This window comes from Schistocerca cancellata, chromosome 5 (assembly GCF_023864275.1).
Source record: "Schistocerca cancellata isolate TAMUIC-IGC-003103 chromosome 5, iqSchCanc2.1, whole genome shotgun sequence".
Lineage (NCBI taxonomy): Eukaryota > Metazoa > Arthropoda > Insecta > Orthoptera > Acrididae > Schistocerca > Schistocerca cancellata.
Genome location: NC_064630.1, coordinates 143,078,383 through 143,099,030, shown reverse-complemented (window position 1 = coordinate 143,099,030; position 20,648 = coordinate 143,078,383). Strand labels below are relative to the sequence as shown.

At 41.0% G+C, this 20,648-nt stretch overlaps 1 protein-coding gene across 1 annotated transcript in view; it reads left to right on the top strand.

The window, feature by feature from the left end:
- The window catches only part of LOC126188210 (cholinesterase 1-like), a 174,930-nt gene extending 154,552 nt beyond the window's left edge, over positions 1 to 20,378 (top strand). The window contains exons 10-11 of the mRNA XM_049929760.1: positions 10,673 to 10,805; positions 19,966 to 20,378. Coding sequence (XP_049785717.1) covers positions 10,673 to 10,805; positions 19,966 to 20,125 — 293 coding nt within the window. The 3' untranslated portion in view covers positions 20,126 to 20,378. The remainder of the gene's footprint in view (positions 1 to 10,672; positions 10,806 to 19,965) is intronic.
- The last annotated feature ends 270 nt before the right edge of the window (positions 20,379 to 20,648 follow it).

The following is a 20,648-nucleotide window of genomic DNA, read 5'->3' as shown; positions in this document are numbered from 1 at the left end:
CCATCGAGCATTCCAGAATGGACCAGCAAAATCGATGTGTAAGCGTTGCCAAGGGGAAGTGGCTTTTGGCCATGCAAAGAATTTCTGCGGTGGCGCGGATTGTTGTTCGGCACATGCCATGCAAGAAGAGCACATATTCGTAATCGCAGCATCGATTCCGAACAAAGTACAGTGCTGACGAGCAAGTTGTTTCGTTCGCACTATACCCCAATGTCCTTGGTGGAGAAGCTTTAAGACAGAGGACTGTAATGAACGTGGGACCACAACCCTGGACTGATCATTATCAGAACGCAACAGCAAAACACCACGTCATACAAAAAGTCTCTCCATGTGAGCAAAAAATCGGCGAACCAACGGATCCTCGATCTGTGACTTTGACAAGGGCCATTGCGCAGCAACAAAACGCAGAATGGTAGCAAGGACAGGGTTGGCAGCTGTGGCTGTAGCTATACGACGAAAATCAATCGGAAACGATTCGACCACGTCATCGGTTTCCACATCAATGAACATGCAAGCAAGGTTGGAAGAATCGAATGCTCTATCCTCGGCAACAGGCAAACGGGATAACGCATCAGCGTTTCCGTGCTTAGCAGTGGACCGATACAAGATATCGTAGCGGTACTGCGAGAGGAAAATAGACCAGCGAATGAATTTCTGCACTGTACGTGGAGGTACAGGCTTGAGCGGATGAAAAAGCAATGTCAAAGGTTTGTTTGTCTGTGATGATGGTAAAGTGACGACCATACAAGAAATCATGAAACTTGGTAACACCAAATACGAGAGCCAATGCTTCTTTCTCGATCTGTGAATAATTTCTTTGCGCAGATGACAGCAATTTGGACGCAAAGGCAATAGGGCAATCGTGCGAACCATCTTTGTGCGCAAGCACAGCACCGATCCCGAAATCCGATGCATCTACCATCAACAAAAGGGGTTTCTGGGGATCGAAAGGCGTAAGGCAAGTATTAGAAAGCAACGCCGATTTCAACTGGCGAAAGGCGCGTTCGCATTCCGTCGACCAGACGAACGGAACACCTTTACGGCGTAAGCGATGAAGCGGAGCTGAAATGGAAGAGGCATGTGGGATATATTTATTGTAATAATTTAGTTTACCCAGCACACTCTGTAGCTGCTTCAAAGTCTGCGGCGAAGGCAAGTCTTGTATGGCACGAAGGTGCTCTGGACTGGGATGTATGCCTTGGGCATTGAGTACATGTCCCAGATATGGCAATTCACGAGCAAAAAACACACATTTGTCCTTCCGCAAGCGAAGACCATGTTGTCGCAAGACCTGAAATAACGTTCGGAGATTGTCTAAATGTTCTTCTGCCATCTTTCCGGAGATCACAATATTGTCCAGATAGTTTGCAGCAGTAGGGACCGACGCACAAACAGTTTGTAAATATTGCTGAAACAATGCAGGGGCGGATGCACACCTGAATGGCAGTCTTTTGAACCGATACAAACCAAGATGTGTGTTAACCACCAATACGCGCTGGGATTCTTCGTCCACCAGTATTTGCAAGTACGCATCTGCTAGGTCCAACTTTGAAAAATATTTACCCGGGCACAGTTTGTCAAAAAGATCTTCCAGGCGGGGTAAAGGAAAAGTAGCAGTCACTAGTTGTGGATTCACCGTTGCCTTGAAGTCCATGCAAAGTCTCAACTTTCCGGAAGGTTTTTGCAAAATGACTAAGGGTGAAGCCCAGAGAGAAGCCTGCACATGCTCAATTACTTCTTGTGATTCTAAATCGTTTAATGTTCTTGCGACCTCATCACGCAATGCGTGGGGAACATTGCGCGCTCTGAAAAATTTCTTCGTAGGACAGAGTTGCTACGTCGCGTTGGGGAAACAATTTCACTATCACTCTGTATGTCTGGACGCCGACACACGATAATAAGTGAGGCTGCCACTCGTTACCTTGAATTCTGTAGGCGGCAAGATGGAATCCAAATTGGCGTGACCACTCCGTCCAGCTTTCCACTGCTGAATCAAAAGGCCGAAAAGTTGGTGCAACTGCGTGTCGTGGCTGCGGTAGCGATGAAGCGGCGGCTGCCGCATCGGTTTGCATTGCACGTTGACCCTGGATGAGCTGGCCAAGGGCATCCAATAAGGCCTGCGTCTGCTGATTCTGCAAGCGATAAAATTCGAACAGTACATCTGGAGAATGTGGCGAAGCCATGACAAGTCAATTAGTGCAGCAAGTATTAAGAACAAGACCCTTTTTTACTCGTCGCCAATATGAAGTGTCGGCAGAAGTGCCAACACTGTTTTGTTGAGGAGACCAAAATGCACGCTATAAGCTCACGCCGGCTGGCGTGAGGTCTGAAACGGGATACGTAATGAATGCTATAAAGAAAAGTACGTAGCTTCTGGAATACTTAACTTTAACACACATTTGTAGAACATCTCTCGTTACTGTACAGGCTTTATAATCACAATATCAATTGGTAGTGGCGCCTTGCTAGGTCGTAGCAAAAGTAGCTGAAGGCTATGCTAACTATCGTCTCGGCAATTGAGAGCACTATGTGTCAGTGAACCATTGCTCGCTAAGTCGGCTATACAACTGGGCGAGCGCTAGTACATCTCTCTAAACCTGCCGTGTGGTGGCGCTCGGTCTGCAATTACTGACAGTGGCGACACGTGGGTCCGTCATATACTAGCGGACCACGGCCGATTTAAAAGCTACCACCTAGCAAGTGTGGTGTCTGGCGGTGACACCACATCTTATCTCTCTGTATCTCCTCCATGACCGGACAACATCGCTTTGGTTCACTCCGAGATGGTGGACACTTCCTTGTTGAGAGCCCTTCCTGGCACAAAGTAACAATGTGGATGCAGTTGTACTGCGGTATTGACAGTGTAGGCATGGTTGAACTACAGACAACATGAGGTGTGTACCTCCTTCCTGGTGGAATGACTGGAACTGATCAGCTGTCGGACCCCCTCCATCTAATAGGTGCTGCTCATGAATGGTTGTTTACATTTTTGGGTGGGTTTAGTGACATCTCTGAACAGTCAAAGTGACTGTGGCTGTGATAGAATATCCACAGTCAATGTCCATCTTTAGGAGTTCTGGGAACTGAGATGATCCAACCTTTTTTTGATGTGTGAAGATTTTTAAAATCTACTATACAGTCTGCATATACTCAGTGTAGTTTTACATTTAAGAAGTATTCATTGACTGATATTTATTTATATTTGTATGTCATAGCAGCATTAGAATTATGAACAGTAAAAATGTTGTGTGATTTCACTACCATATAATCGGTGCTGAAGAGGGTCAGCAGCCTTTTCAGTAGTTGCAGGGGCAACAGTCTGGATGATTGACTGATCTGGCCTTGTAACACTAACCAAAACGGCCTTGCTGTGCTGGTACTACAAATGGCTGAAAGCAAGAGGAAACTACAGCTGTAATTTTTCCTGAGGGCATGCGGCTTTCCTGTATGGTTAAATGATGATGGCATCCTGTTGGGTAAAATATTCCGGAGGTAAAATAGTCCCCCATTCGGATCTCCAGCCTGGGACTACTCAGGAGGATGTCATTATCAGGAGAAAGAAAACTGGCGTTCTATGGGTCGAAAGATAGGTTAGAAAATTTAAAAAGTGAAATGGATGGGTTAAAGTTAGACATAGTGGGAATTAGTGAAGTTTAGTGGCAGGAGGAACAAGACTTCTGGCCAGATGAATACAGGGTTATAAATATAAATCGAATAGAGGTAATGCAGAAGTAGGTTTAATAATGAATAAAAAAATAAGAGTGTGGGTAAGTTACTACAAACAGCATAGTGAATGCATTATTGTGGCCAAGATAGACACGAAGCCCACGCCTACCTCAGTAGTACAAGTTTATATGCCAATAAGCTCTGCAGATGATGAAGAGATTGATGAAATGTATGATGAGATAAAAGAAACTATTCAGCTAGTGAAGGGAGACGAAAATTTTAATAGTCATGGGTGACTGGAATTTGATAGCAGGAAAAGGAACAGAAGTACACGTAGTAGGTGAATATGGAATGGGGGTAAGAAATGAAAGAGGAAGCCACCTGGTAGAATTTTGCACAGAGCGTAACTTAATCATAGCTAATACTTGGTTCAAGAATCATGAAAGAAGGCTGTATAAATGGAAGAGGCCTGGAGATACTGGACGGTTTCAGACTGATTATATAATGGTAAGACAGAGATTTAGGAACCAGGTTCTAAATTGTAAGACATTTCCAGGGGCAGATGTGGACTCTGACCACAATCTATTGGTTATGAACTGTAGATTAAAATTGAAGAAACTGCAAAAAGGTGAGAATTCCAAGAAGTGGGATCTGGAAAAAACTGACAGAACCAGAGGTTGTAGAGAGTTTCAGGGAGAGCATTAGGGAACGACTGACAGGAATGGGGGAAAGAAGTACAGTAGAAGAAGAATGGGTAGCTTTGAGAGATGAAATAGTGAAGGCAGCAGAGGATCAAGTAGGTAAAAAGACTAGGGCTAGTAGAAGTCCTTGGGTAATGGAAGATATATTAAATTTAATTGATGAAAGGAGAAAATATAAAAATGCAGTAAATGAAGCAGGCAAAAAGGAATACAAACATCTCAAAAATGAGGTCGACAGGAAGTGCAAAATGGCTAAGCAGGGATAGCTAGAGCACAAATGTAAGGATGTAGAGGCACATTTCACTAGGGGTAAGATAGATACTGCCTACAGGAAAATTAAAGAGACGTTTGGAGAAAAGAGAACCACTTGCATGAATATCAAGAGCTCAGATGGAAACCCTGTTCTAAGCAAAGAAGGGAAAGCAGAAAGGGGGAAGGAGTATATAGAGCGTCTATGAAAGGGTGATGTACTTGAGGACCATATTATGGAAATGGAAGAGGATATAGATGAAGATGAAATGGGAAATATGATACAGTGTGCAGAGTTTATACAGAGCACTGAAAGACCAAAGACAAAACAAGGTCCCGGGAGTAGACAACATTCCATTAGAACCACTGACAGCCTTGGGAAAGCCAGGCCTAACAAAATTATTTTCAGCCATAATGTCTATGTTTGTAACAATGACTGTGTGGGAAAATTATTTATTTCAAGTTTCTGCTACCAGTCATTTTTTATTTTATGTTTAATCTAACACAACGCAACGCGTTTTGAACATGTTTTGTTCATTTTCAAGCATTTGTACATACATTGAGAAATGTAACTTACAGTTACATCTTCTTGCTGCTTCACAGGTATCACTGGTGTAATGGCTGAGCTGTTGACTAACATTACACTATTGCACATTATACAGGGCTATTACAAATGATTGAAGTGATTTCATAAATTCACTGTAGCTCCATTCATTGACATATGGTCACGACACACTACAGATACGTAGAAAAACTCGTAAAGTTTTGTTCGGCTGAAGCCACACTTCAGGTTTCTGCCGTCAGAGCGCTCGAGAACGCAGTGAGACAAAATGGCGACAGGAGCCGAGAAAGCGTATGTCGTGCTTGAAATCCACTCACATCGGTCAGTCATAACAGTGCAACGACACTTCAGGACGAAGTTCAACAAAGATCCACCAACTGATAACTCCATTCGGCGATGGTATGCGCAGTTTAAAGCTTCTGGATGCCTCTGTAAGGGGAAATCAACGGGTCGGCCTGCAGTGAGCGAAGAACGGTTGAACACGTGCGGGCAATTTTCACGCGTAGCCCGCAGAAAATTGGCTCATGCCACAACTGGAGACCGACAGCGCCGACTTCATCTTTCAACAGGATGGTGCTCCACCGCACTTCCATCATGATGTTCAGCATTTCTTAAACAGGAGATTGGAAAACCGATGGATCGGTCGTGGTGGAGATCATGACATGTCATGGCCTCCACGCTCTCCCGACTTAACCCCATGCGATTTCTTTCTGTGGGGTTATGTGAAAGATTCAGTGTTTAAACCTCCTCTACCAAGAAATGTGCCAGAACTGCGAAGTCGCATCAACGATGCTTTCAACTCATTGATGGGGACATGCTGCGCCGACTGTGGCAGGAACTTGATTATCAGCTTGATGTCTGCCGAATCACTAAAGGGGCACATATCGAACATTTGTGAGTGCCTAAAAAAACTTTTTGAGTTTTTCTATGTGTGTGCAAAGCATTGTGAAAATATCTCAGATAATAAAGTTACTGTAGAGCTGTGAAATCGCTTCAATCATTTGTAATAACCCTGTATTTTTTCACTGAATGCCACTGCACAAATTGCTTCGATGTTATACACACAACACAAGATGGTGGCAAACCTCAATAATTGATACAGACTCACATGCTGCAGTCCGCCATCTTGTGTTGTGTGTATAACATTGAAGCAATTTGTGCAGTGGCATTCAGTGAAAAAATATAATGTGCAATAGTGTAATGTCAATTGACAGCTCTGCCATTACACCAGTTATACAAGTGAAGCAGCAAGAAGATGTAACTGTAAGTGATCAACTGTCATATAAAAGCCTTTCACACTATTTTCATAACACATAACTGATGCAAATCTATCTGCATCCAGTACAGGCTGTGATATACATAATCAACAACAAAGAAGAAAACTGGCAGAAGACATCACTGACTTCGATTTCTAGATATACACTGCCCCCCTCCTTTCCCCCAAATGCCACACCAGCAGCTACAGTAAAAAATAAAGTGTTCTAGATTAATCTACTTTAAAACTTTTTATTTTTAAGTAACATTTCTTGATGTATGTATGTACGTACAAATGCTTGAAAATGAACAAAACATGTTTGAAACACGTTGCATTATCTTAGATTAAGCATAAAATAAAAAGTGACTGGTAGCAGACACTTGAAATAAATAACTAACAAAACTATACCATCTAGTGAGGAAGATGTATGAGACAGGCGAAATTCCCTCAGACTTCAAGAAGAATATAATAATCCTAATCCCAAAGAAAGCAGGTGTTGACAGATGTGAAAATTATTGAACTATCAGTTTAATAAGTCACAGCTCCAAAATACTAACGTGAATTCTTTACAGATGAATTGAAAAACTGGTAGAAGCCGACCTCAGGCAAGATCAGTTTGGATTCTGTAGAAATATTGGAACAAGTGAGGCAATACTGACCCTACGAATTATCCTAGAAGATAGGTTAATGAAAGGTAAACTTACGTTTCTAGCATTTGTAGAGTTAGAGAAAGCTTTAGACAATGTTGACTGGAATACTCTCTTTCAAATTCTGAAGGTGGCGGGGGTAAAATACAGGGAGTGAAAAGCTATTTAAAATTTGTACAGATACCAGATGGCAGTTATAAGAGTCGAGAGGCATGAAAGTGAAGCAGTGGTTGGGAAGGTAATGAGACAGAATTGTGGCCTATCTCTGATGTTGTTCAATCTGTATATTGAACAGGCAGTGAAGGAAACAAAAGAAAAATTCAAAGTAGGAATTAAAATCCATGGAGAAGAAATAAAAACTTGGAGGTTTGCCGATGACATTGTAATTCTGTCAGAGACAGTAAAGGACTTGGACATACCGATGTCAAAGAGATAGAGGGGCTGGCCAGTACTTACCTCAGCTCAGTACAGCCGATAGCCGGTATGACAACAACTAAACTGGCTGAGCGCATGAACGGACACAGACGAACTGTCCGCCTAGGAGATGCCCAATACCCAGTAGCGGAGCATGCCCTCCAGCATAATTCTAGGGACCTAGGAACCTGCTACACCGTATGTGCCATTTGGCTTCTCCCACCCAACACCAGTCCCTCTGAACTGCGGAGATGGGAACTTGCACTCCAACACATCCTTTCATTCCGCCATCCCCCTGGACTGAACCTACGTTACACAACCTCACTCCCATTTACTCTTCAGTCTTTTCCTTTTTCCCTTTCCTCTTTAGCCATTCATGCATCTTTTCATCCTACATAGTTGTGTTTATCTTTATACTATATACCTATTTACTTCTGTATGCATCCTCTTTGGTTTGAAGCTGGCACAGTACTTATAGTAGAATATCTTTGGCTTCCCTCTGACAACCATACCTCCATCCTTGCTACCCTCCCTATTTTCCTTTCCCTGTTGCTTCATAACCTGGGTTGTGAGTAACTGAATCTACTTTCCCTTCTTCCCTTTCTTTCCCCTCTCTCCTCCCTGATGAAGGAACATTTGTTCCGAAAGCTAGGAACGTAAATTTTCGGTTCTGTTTTTTGTGTATCTATCGGCTGTACTGAGCTGAGGTAAGTACTGGCCAGCCCCTCTATCTCTTTGTTAGTATTTGTTTCACATCTTTATATGAGATTTTCCATTAATCAATTAGATGGTCAAAGTAGAGAGGATATAAAATGTAGACTGGCAATGGCAAGGAAAGCAGTTTTGAAGAAGAGAAATTTGTTAACATTGAGTATAGATTTAAGTGTCAGGAAGTTGTTTCTGAAGGTATTTGTATGGAGTGCAGTCATGTATGGATGTGAAACATGCACAATAAATAGTTTGGACAAGAAGAGAATAGAAGCTTTCAAAATGCTGCAGAAGAAGGCTCAAGATTAGATGGGTAGATCACATAACTAATGAGGAGATATTGAATAGAATTGGTGAGAAGAGAAACTTGGGGCACAACTTGACTAGAAGAAGGCATTGGTTGGCAGGACATGTTCTGAGACATCAAGGGATCACCAATTTAGTATTGGAGGGCAGCATGGAGGGTAAAAATCATAGAGGGAGACCAAGAGATGAATACACTAACCAGATTGAGAAGGATGTAGGTTGCAGTAGTTACTGGGAGATGAAGAAGCTTGCACAGGATAGAGTAGCATGGAGAGCTGCATCAAACCAGTCTCGGGACTGAAGACCACAACAACAACAGCAATCAGTGCTGCTTTAAAATTTCACTTTATCCTGCACTATTATTCTTAACTTCATAAAGTTTCTCGCTTCAATTTTTATGTACAGGATTATGGGTAAATTTAAATCCTGACTGAAAGTGCTTGAAAGAACCAATGTTGGGAAAAAAGTAAAACAGCTCCTTGAGAAAAATTATGCTAGTAAGAGAAACAATTAACAGCTACATTCCCAGAACATTCCAGGCAAAACATGGTCTTAGGGAAATGATTGCTACGTGGGCAAATGAAATAAACAAAATGCGAAGAGATTTATGAGAAGTAGTTAGTAGAGAAACCTGTAGGGAGATTTTGAAGGGGAGCTATAGAGCTAATTGACTCTTCAGGGAGAGCCAGTCTCATCTGAGGTCTGAATAATAACAGAATTTGGACAACTGTGAGGAGTTGAGGAGATAAGACTGAGTTAGGTACAGGTGCAAACTTTTGTGAGAATTCAAGATTTGGCATTCTATGCCACATTATTCATTGTGAATGGACTGGTCTTGACACTTGCTTTAACTGTGAGCTGCAAAGCACCTGACCGTGATGCTCACTCTGGCTTCTGCTGCATCCAGGCTCTAGCCTTGAATTTCTAGACTTACAGCTGCAGTGCTTCATTTACTGCCTGACCTGGAGCACCTGCACCTGCCAAGTGTGGATGCGTGACTACTGCACAAAACAAGGAAATCACTGTGCTGCCTCATCTCCAGACCTGGCCCCTGCAGACTCCTTTTTATTTCCAAAGTTGAAAATCCCATTGAAAGGATGAAGATTTACAATAGATGGGATAAAAGCAAATGATCCAGCAAGAGGTGTACCAAGACTGCTTCCAGAAATGGAAACGTCATTGGGAGTGGTGTATCAATTGTGGAAGAGAGTATTTTGTAGGAGACCTTGCACAGTGAGTAAAAGATAAGCATAGAAAAAATTGTGGGCAAAGTTCCAGAATTTTTTGGACAGGCCTCATTTTGAGAATTTAACACTGAACAGTCCATGATGAAATAACGACAATATTACAAAAAGGATAGATTGCTACTCACCATAAGAGGGGATGGTGAGTCACAGACTCCTGTACCTTGTCCTCACCATGGCACTGCATGTTCCAATAAGCAGCACTTTACCATCCCCCATCCCTATCTTGCTATTCCTTCCCCTCCCTGCTCTAGCCTCCATCTTACCCCCACCACCAAGATTGCTTCTCCCATCACCCAACTCAGCATCTGCTCTATGTGGTGATTGGTAATTACATGATATTGTCATAAACTGTTTGAATTTTCATTGCTCATCTTATTTGGATTAGTGATCTTTGTGTAAGCTGGAGAGTTCTGTGTCTACCCTTGCACAAAACAGGCATACATCACAAGATAGGTTTTAGTGATATACCCACTTCGAACATAACTGTATTGTAAATTGTAAAATAATATAGCAAAGGAGCACTTTACCAGCTTTGTTAATAAATCACACAGTTCACAAAATTTCTCTTAACTAACACATTACCCAGCCATGCACCCTACTGGTTACCCCTTTCTCTGTGCCACCTTGCAAGAGATCTCCAACTACCCAAAGAGTAGCCATGGTGTGCAAGGTGCACTCACACACATCCAGAAGCACTGACCCATGCCCTGCTTGCCAACACTGCAGACCCTAGCCTGAAATGTTTCATACTGTACTGTGAATAATAGTGTGCATTTGATTAAGAGAGGAGAATTTCATTTCAGAAAGAAATATATGATGATTCACAGGCCTTCAGACTGTAAAATGTGTTGGTCTTTTGTGATAGGGTTTAACGCCATTCATTCATATTTAATGAAACAGTTTTTTTCTGGTTACAGGTGTGGCACATGCAGATGAATTGAAATATCTTTTCCCATCATCAGCTGGTGAAGTGGACTCGGATCCAGCATCAGGAGAATATCAAACACGCATAAGAATGGTTAAGATGTGGACAAATTTTGCAAAAACAGGGTAAGCTCAATCTACTATTTTTATACACTATGCGATTGAAAGTTTCCAGATACCTGGCTGAAAATGACTTACAAGTTCATGGCGCCCTCCATTGGTAATGCTGGAATTCAATATGGTGTTTTCCCACCCTTAACCTTGATGACAGCTTCCACTCTTGCAGGCATATGTTTACTCAGGTGCTGGAAGGTTTCTTGGGGAATGGCAGCCCATTATTCAAGGAGTGCTGCACTGAGGAGAGATATCTATGTTGGTCGGTGAGGTCTGGCAAGAAGTTGGCATTCTAAAACATCCCAAAGATGTTCTGTAGGATTCAGGTCAGGACTCTGTGCAGTTATGTTATTGTCGTGTAACCGCTCTGCCACAGGCTGTGCATTATGAACAGGTGCTTGATCGTGTTGAGAAATGCAATCACCATCCCTGAATTGCTCTTCAAAAGTGGGAAGCAAGAACGTGCTTAAAGCATCAATGTAGGCCTGTGTTGTGATAGTGCCATGCAAAACAACAAGGGGTGCAAGCCTCCGCCAAAAAAAACATGACCACACCGCAGATGATGTTCACCGGGCATTCGCTATACCCACAGCCTGCGAATGGAGCACCACATTGTTGTACCATGATTCATCACTCCACACAACATTTTTCCACTGTTCAATCGTCCAATGTTTATGCTCCTTATACCAAACGAGGCATCGTTTGGCATTTACTGGCATGAGGTGTAGTTTATGAGCAGCTACTTGACCATGAAATCCAAGTTTTCTCACCTCCCACCTACTGTCATAGTACTTGCAGTAGATCCTGATGCAGTTTGGAAGTCCTGTGTGAATGTCTGGATAGATGTCTGCCTATTACACATGACAATCCTCTTCAATTGTCGGCAGTCTCTGCCAGTCAACAGATGAAGTCAGCCTGCACGCTTTTGCGCTGTACATGTCCCTTCATGTTTCTACTTCACTATCACATTGGAACAGTGGACCTAGGGATATTTAGAAGTTTGGAAATCTTATGTGCAGACTTAGGTATGACACAAGTGACACCCAGTCACATGACCATGTTTGAAATCTGTGAGTTCCACGGAGCACCCCATTCTGCTCCCTCACAATTTCTAATGACTACTGAGGTAGCTGATGTGGAGTACCTGGCAGTACGTGGCAGCACAATGCACCTAATATGAAAAAAGTATGTTTTTGGGGGTGTCTGGATATTTTGATCAGCCAGCCGTTGTGGCCGAGCGGTTCTAGGTGCTTCAGTCCATAGTCGCAGGTTCTAATCCTGCCTCGGGCATGGATGTGTGTGAAGTCCTTAGGTTAGTTAGGTTTGGACTGATGACCTCAGATGTTAAGTCCCATAGTGCTCAGACCCATTTGAACCATTATTTTGATCACATGGTGTAGCTATAGTATAGCAAATGGCAGAGATCACACTTGGTGTAGAGGATAGTCTTGGTTTGAGTAGAATGGGATTTAGGTTTATGGTTTCCCTGTCATGCTCTTGCAACTTTTAGGTAAGAAAGTATCTGACAGGGATACAACTGTTGAGGCTCAGAACAAGAGGATCAAATATGGGAAATAGGTTAAAAGCAATGACAAGGTACAATGATGTATATCCAGTGGAGTAGAGAGAGTATAACTGACTACTGAATATGCAGCCATTAATGAATGCAGATATCAGGCTTACTTCACTCCAGTGAGATAACTGGAGACCATGGAAGGTGTAAAATCACATCCTTATCCAATTTTGCTCATTACTTACTCCCTGTCAGTTCTGCTTGGAATATCCCTGACAGTCATCCTACACTAAAATGTTGCCAATATCTGCATTTGTATTGGGTGTTGATAGGAAGATATGTACAAGTAGCTCCCTGCTGGATGTGGGTGGAAGTGCAGACAATGTAGACAGCCGACTTGTTCCTAAAATCCTTTCTTGTTGTTGTTGTTGTTTTTGTTGTTGTCTTCAGTCCTGAGACTGGTTTGATGCAGCTCTCCATGCTACTCTATCCTGTGCAAGCTTCTTCATCTCCCAGTACCTACTGCAACCTACATCCTTCTGAATCTGCTTAGTGTATTCATCTCTTGGTCTCCCCCTGCGATTTTTACCCTCCACGCTGCCTTCCAATACTAAATTGGTGATCCCTTGATGCCTCAGAACATGTCCTACCAACCGATCCCTTCTTCTGGTCAAGTTGTGCCACAAACTTCTCTTCTCCCCAATCCTATTCAATACTTCCTCATTAGTTATGTGATCTACCCATCTAATCTTCAGCATTCTTCTGTAGCACCACATTTCAAAAGCTTCTATTCTCTTCTTGTCCAAACTATTTACCGTCCATGTTTCACTTCCATACATGGCTACACTCCATACAAATACTTTCAGAAATGACTTCCTGACACTTAAATCTATACTCGATGTTAACAAATTTCTCTTCTTCAGAAACGCTTTCCTTGCCATTGCCAGTCTACATTTTATATCCTCTCTACTTCGACCATCATCAGTTATTTTGCTCCCCAAATAGCAAAACTCCTTTACTACTTTAAGTGTCTCATTTCCTAATCTAATACCCTCAACATCACCCGACTTAATTCGACTACATTCCATGATCCTCGTTTTGCTTTTGTTGATGTTCATCTTATATCCTCCCTCCAAGACACCATCCATTCCGTTCAACTGCTCTTCCAAGTCCTTTGCTGTCTCTGACAGAATTACAATGTCATCGGCAAACCTCAAAGTTTTTATTTCTTCTCCATGGATTTTAATACCTACTCCAAATTTTTCTTTTGTTTCCTTTACTGCTTGCTCAATATACAGATTGAATAACATTGGGGAGAGGCTACAACCCTGTCTCACTCCCTTCCCAACCGCTGCTTCCCTCTCATGCCCCTCGACTCTTATAACTGCCATCTGGTTTCTGTACAAATTGTAAATAGCCTTTCGCTCCCTGTATTTTACCCCTGCCACCTTTAGAATTTGAAAGAGAGTATTCCAGTCAACATTGTCAAAAGCTTTCTCTAAGTCTACAAATGCTAGAAATGTAGGTTTGCCTTTCCTTAATCTTTCTTCTAAGATAAGTCGTAAGGTCAGTATTGCCTCACGTGTTCCAGAATTTCTACGGAATCCAAACTGATCTTCCCCGAGGTCGGCTTCTACTAGTTTTTCCTTTCGTCTGTAAAGAATTCGTGTCAGTATTTTGCAGCTGTGGCTTATTAAACTGATTGTTCGGTAATTTTCACATCTGTCAACACCTGCTTTCTTTGGGATTGGAATTATTACATTCTTCTTGAAGTCTGAGGGTATTTCGCCTGTTTCATACATCTTGCTCACCAGATGGTAGAGTTTTGTCAGGACTGGCTCTCCGAAGGCCGTCAGTAGTTCTACTGGAATGTTGTCTACTCCGGGGGCCTTGTTTCGACTCACGTCTTTCAGTGCTCTGTCAAACTCTTCACGCAGTATTGTATCTCCCATTTCATCTTCATCTACATCCTCTTCCATTTCCATAATATTGTCCTCAAGTACATCGCCCTTGTATAGACCCTCTATATACTCCTTCCACCTTTCTGCTTTCCCTTCTTTGCTTAGAACTGGGTTTCTATCTGAGCTCTTGATGTTCATACAAGTGGTTCTCTTATCTCCAAAGGTCTCTTTAATTTTCCTGTAGGCGGTATCTATCTTACCCCTAGTGAGATAAGCCTCTACATCCTTACATTTGTCCTCTAGCCAACCCTGCTTAGCCATTCTGCACTTCCTGTCGATCTCATTTTTGAGACGTTTGTATTCCTTTTTGCCTGCTTCATTTACTGCATTTTTATATTTTCTCCTTTCATCAATTAAATTCAATATTTCTTCTGTTACCCAAGGATTTCTACTAGCCCTCGTCTTTTTACCTACTTGATCCTCTGCTGCCTTCACTACTTCATCCCACAAAGCTACCCATTCTTCTTCTACTGTATTTCTTTCCCCCATTCCTGTCAATTGTTCCCTTATGCTCTCCCTGAAACTCTGTACAACCTCTGGTTCTTTCAGTTTATCCAGGTCCCATCTCCTTAAATTCCCACCTTTTTGCAGTTTCTTCAGTTTTAATCTACAGGTCATAACCAACAGATTGTGGTCAGAGTCCACATCTGCCCCTGGAAATGTCTTACAATTTAAAACCTGGTTCCTAAATCTCTGTCTTACCATTATATAATCTATCTGATACCTTTTAGTATCTCCAGGGTTCTTCCATGTATACAACCTTCTATCATGATTCTTAAACCAAGTGTTAGCTATGATTTAAGTTGTGCTCTGTGCAAAATTCTACCAGGCGGTTTCCTCTCTCATTTCTTAGCCCCAATCCATATTCACCTACTACGTTTCCTTCTCTCCCTTTTCCTACACTCGAATTCCAGTCACCCATGACTATTAAATTTTCGTCTCCCTTCACTATCTGAATAATTTCTTTTATTTCATCATACATTTCTTCAATTTCTTCGTCATCTGCAGAGCTAGTTGGCATATAAACTTGTACTACTGTAGTAGGTGTGGGCTTCGTATCTATCTTGGCCACAATAATGCGTTCACTATGCTGTTTGTAGTAGCTTACCCGCATTCCTATTTTCCTATTCATTATTAAACCTACTCCTGCATTACCCCTATTTGACTTTGTGTTTATAACCCTGTAGTCACCTGACCAGAAGTCTTGTTCCTCCTGCCACTGAACTTCACTAATTCCCACTATATCTAACTTTAACCTATCCATTTCCCTTTTTAATTTTTCTAACCTAGCTGCCCGATGAAGGGATCTGACATTCCACGCTCCGATCCGTAGAATGCCAATTTTCTTTCTCCTGATAACGACATCCTCTTGAGTAGTCCCCGCCCGGAGATCCGAATGGGGGACTATTTTACCTCCGGAATATTTTACCCAAGAAGACGCCATCATCATTTAATCATACAGTAAAGCTGCATGCCCTCGGGAAAAGTTACGGCCGTAGTTTCCCCTTGCTTTCAGCCGTTCGCAGTACCAGCACAGCAAGGCCGTTTTGGTTATTGTTACAAGGCCAGATCAGTCAATCATCCAGACTGTTGCCCCTGCAACTACTGAAAAGGCTGCTGCCCCTCTTCAGGAACCACACGTTTGTCTGGCCTCTCAACAGATACCCCTCCGTTGTGGTTGTACCTACGGTACGGCTATCTGTATCGCTGAGGCACGCAAGCCTCCCCACCAACAGCAAGGTCCATGGTTCCTTTCTTAACAATCATAAAATAAATGTAGGGCAGTGTGTCTGCAGCAGCCAGACAGCAAGCAGAGAATGTGGTCTCCAGAATCTGAGCACACTGTCATGGACACGCCAATGCCGGCGTTCCTTGAGTATGGTAGCATACAGCTTTTGCTGTATGCTACCATACTCAGCTTTTGCAGTGATTGGCTGCTGGTTAAGGCAGGATGGCAGAGTAGTGGAGCAACGATCGGTGGCCAGGGCTGGGCAGGTTCCCCTTTACTTTTCAGTTGGTATATTAAGTGAGCAGTAAAGGAAACTAAAGAAAAATCTGGAGTATGAAGTTCAGGGAGAAGAAATAAAAAATTTGAGTTTTTCCAGTGATATTGTAATTATGTCAGAGACAACAAAGGACTTAGAAGAGCAGTTGAACAGAATGGACAGTGTCTTGAAAGGAGGATGTAAAATGAGCATCAACGAAAGCAAAACAAGGATAATGGAATGTTGTCAAATTAAATCTTGTGATGCTAAGGGAACTAGATGAGGAAACAAGACACTGAAAGTAGTATACAGGTTTTGTTATTTGGGAAGAAAAATAACTTGTGATGGCCAAAGTAGAGAGGACTGGCAATGGCAAGAAAAGTGTTTATGAAGAAGAGAAATTTACTGACACCAAATACACACTAAAGTGCTAGGAAGTCTTTTCTGAAGGTATTTATCTGGAGTGTAGCCATATATGGTATTGAAACATGGATGAGAAACAGTTTAGATAAGAACAGAATAGAAACTTTAGAAATGTGGTGCTTCAGAACAGTACTGAAGATTAGTCAGGTATATCACATAATTAATGAGGAGATACTGAATATTATTGGGGAGGCAAGAAATTTGTGGCATAATTTGCCTAAAAGAAGGGATTGACTGATAGGAGACATCCTGAGACATCAAGGGATTGCCAACATAGTATTTGAGGGAAATGTGGGGGGAGTGAAAATCATAGAAAGAAACCAAGAGATACGATAAGCAGATTCAAAAAGATATAGATTGCAGTAATTATTCGAAGATGAGGAGGCTTGCATAGGATACAGTAGCATGGAGAGCTGTATCAAATGAGTCTTTGGACTGTAGATCACAAAAACAACATGTCCTAACCCTTGAAATTCATCCACTGATTGGTATCTTGCTTTCCTGTAGTATATAATGTAGTCTTAAGGTCCAATGGCAGTAGTTTCTAAAGGCTCAGTTTTTAGTGACCATCCTTGCTAAGTCATGAAGTATTTCATTATAGTTGAATTTAGCATGTCCCTTATTCCACTGAAATGTTATCTTTTTCTGGAGGTTCAAATTTTCCAGGGATGATTTTATTATGTCCATAACCAGTGAATCAGATTTCTTAATAAGGGTTGGAGTATGAGTATCTGAGAGCAAATGCAATATGTCATATAATCAAAATACTTTTTGCTGTATGATTCTGTTTGTACTCTAAAACTACAAATACAGCCGTGGCTTTTCTCTCTCAGAAATGAATTGAGTTCTTTGTAATCGGAGCTTGGACATAGAAATGCACAAACCATTCTAAGATGACCAGTTGTTTTAGGACCTTCTGTGTAGGACTTCTTTAACTAATTTCTATACTCTGCAGAATAATTGTATTGGAAAGTAGAAAATACTGATTGATGAAGATATTTTTTTATTAGTAAGCTGAATTAGAAAGTGTTTTGTATTCTTCACAGAATAGGTATGACTTACTTTAATGAAGCTTGTACATAATTAGTGTATTTCTGTGTGCATTCATTTACTCATTATCTAATGTGTTAATTTCTGAATTTTTGGGTGTTCTGTTGTTGAATGTCTTTTTAGGAGGAATACATCTGTTACTAATTTCCATTGGAAACTCTAGGTTGTAATATCAACAATACTGAGAAAAGGATAGATGGCTACCCATGTTTTAAGGCTAAATCCCCTGGTATATCTGGATCCTCCCCTCCACCATAAGCTTTTCTGAAGTGGACAGATGGGAGTTATCCTTACAACACATTCTCCACTCCTGAAATTATCCTGGCCTCAGGCTGTAGTAACCTACTGTCCTCACACCCTCCCCCCAACAGCTTATGCCCGCTCATCCTATCACCTACTCCCCTTTTCACATTGCCTCGCTCTCTTTGTGTGCGACTCTACCCACCTGTCCTTTTCTGTTCTCTGCTCCTCTCCTTTCTCCTCCTCTCCTTTTCGGCCCCCCCCCCTCCCCCCACACACAAACGCACACACTCCACCTCCGAATGCTGTGCCTGACAGTTTAGTCCCTGCACATCCACCATAAGGTGCTCTTCTCTCCTTCCACCCATACTCTCATACTCTGCTATACTTCCCCCTTCACTGTCCCACTCCAGATCGCTATTCATGTGACTATAGCATTCCAGTTGGGGCTCCCAGTGGTGGTGGTCATGTGTGAACAAGGTGTGCTTGCTTGTGTGAATGTGTACGTGTGTCTGTTTTCTTTACTGAAGAAAGCTTTGGCAGAAAGCTTTCATGTGTAACAATCTTTTCATTGGCACCTGACTGCAACTACAGGGGTCATCTGCACAGTGAACAGCAGTCTATCCTTTTCCTGATATTATATTATTAATTTCCACTGGATGGTTTTGAGCATTTCTGCAGCTCCTGTTGCCTATACAAATGTTGGAAGTGTAACTTGTAGACAAGTTGTGATGCAACTAAACTGTTTTTTTCTAATTTTGAAATAGTTTTCCTGCTGCCTCTAGTGAAGATCATCCAACCACAGTGCACTCTAGATTTTATTATACATCTATGATATGCTCTCAACAATGTTCTTGTTATCAAGTGTATCACACTGAGAGTTTGGAACTGCTCTATAATAAAATGCACTGGCCAAGAGATGTGTGGGTCAATCATCATTTATGAAAATTTAGTCTGACTCTACACTGGAAAAACTGTTTTTGGGTCTTGTACACATTTAACAGTTGTCATCTAGGAAGCTGAAACCTATAAACCTGCAAATGCTATCCAGTTTTCTAGCTGAGATTTTCCTAAATTCAGTACTCACCTTGTTTCTATAGAAGAATAGATGAAGTGCATACATATGTCAGAAACATAAAGATTATAGGTTTTGGTAGCTCAGTTCTCATGACCATGTCTAAACTTTAAATAGTAGAGAGTTTAATATGAATTCCTGTAGAAGGTAAGTGGTGGTATACCTTGGACCAACCATTTTATTTTTTGCTATAGAAAGACAGCTGTTCTAATTAAAAATGTGCTATACAATAATTCTATGGATTTATTGTGTGTGGGTTTATATAGTTCTGAGGACATGAGACAACAATAGACAGTTCAGGGGAGGTAGTTACCAGTGTGTTATCAATGCATTTAAAGCTCCATCAGCTGTTTGTGAAACTGTTTTATGTTTGGAGTGTTAGACAATCATTAATTTGCCAGTGCAACTTGCAGATTTGTGCATACAAATGATAGTATCAACAATACCAGTAAAACAACATATATGATATTATAACAACAGATAACACAGGCACTATCTAACAAGATTAGCAGCAGCTATTTCTCTGTGATATTTTTGTCACCTGTTATATCTGTCACAAAACAAATTATATTACTCTTTTTATACATTAAAAGGTGTAAAATTTATTCAAATGTACTGTTAAGCTCAAAACTGTAGTTTATATATTCTAAGCCTCATGTCTTCAAAAGAATAGTCTGTGTGGTGTCCCAAAATTGTATTATTCCTCGGATTGTATTTATTGTTTTATGAATAATAATAATAATAATAATAATAATAATAATAATAATAATAATAATAATAATAATAATTATTATTATTATTATTGTTATGTGATGAATATCAACTGTGATGCATTGTATGACATACTGAAGACATACATATGAATTTATGGTTATGTTTTTGCAAATATGTTCATCAAGAAATTAATCACTTTTTAATACTTTAGCAATCCAACCCCAGAACCTGTGAATGGGACATTGTGGGATATTTATGGGTCTAATCGTAATTATCTGGAGATTGGAGAGATGTTGCAAATGAAGTCCAACCTGTGGGGTGAGAAGTTAGACTATTTGCATGAACTAATGCCACTACAAACCACAACCTGAAGGTGATGAACCATCTAGATTGAAGAATGGTAGACTTAACTAATTTTTAACATGAGAAGTAACAGCAAAACATAAGTGTCTATTTTGTGTACAATCAATACTTATGAATTAAAACTAATACAACCTTTCATGTGAGTTTTACTATCAAGATTTTTGAGATACATCCTTAATATCGAATGAGATACGGAATAGACATATATCTTGTCTTTCATTGCACACATGTGACTTTTTCTGCCATATCTACATATGTTCTACTTTGTTATCTTTCTTTCTTTTCTTTTTTTTTTTAATGTTAAACCATTATGTTTTCTAGTCTAACTTTATATCCATTACGTCCTTTGTAGTACAACCAACTTTTCTCTTAACTTAGTAACTTATATATTACTTTTCCTTCCTGCATGTTACTAAAGTTAAGCCAGTTGTATTGTGTGACTGCTGAGCAACCCTTATATTAACATATTTGAATATTATTATATAAAAAGAACCACTTGTAAATTGTCAGCATGTAGCCATGTTTACATAT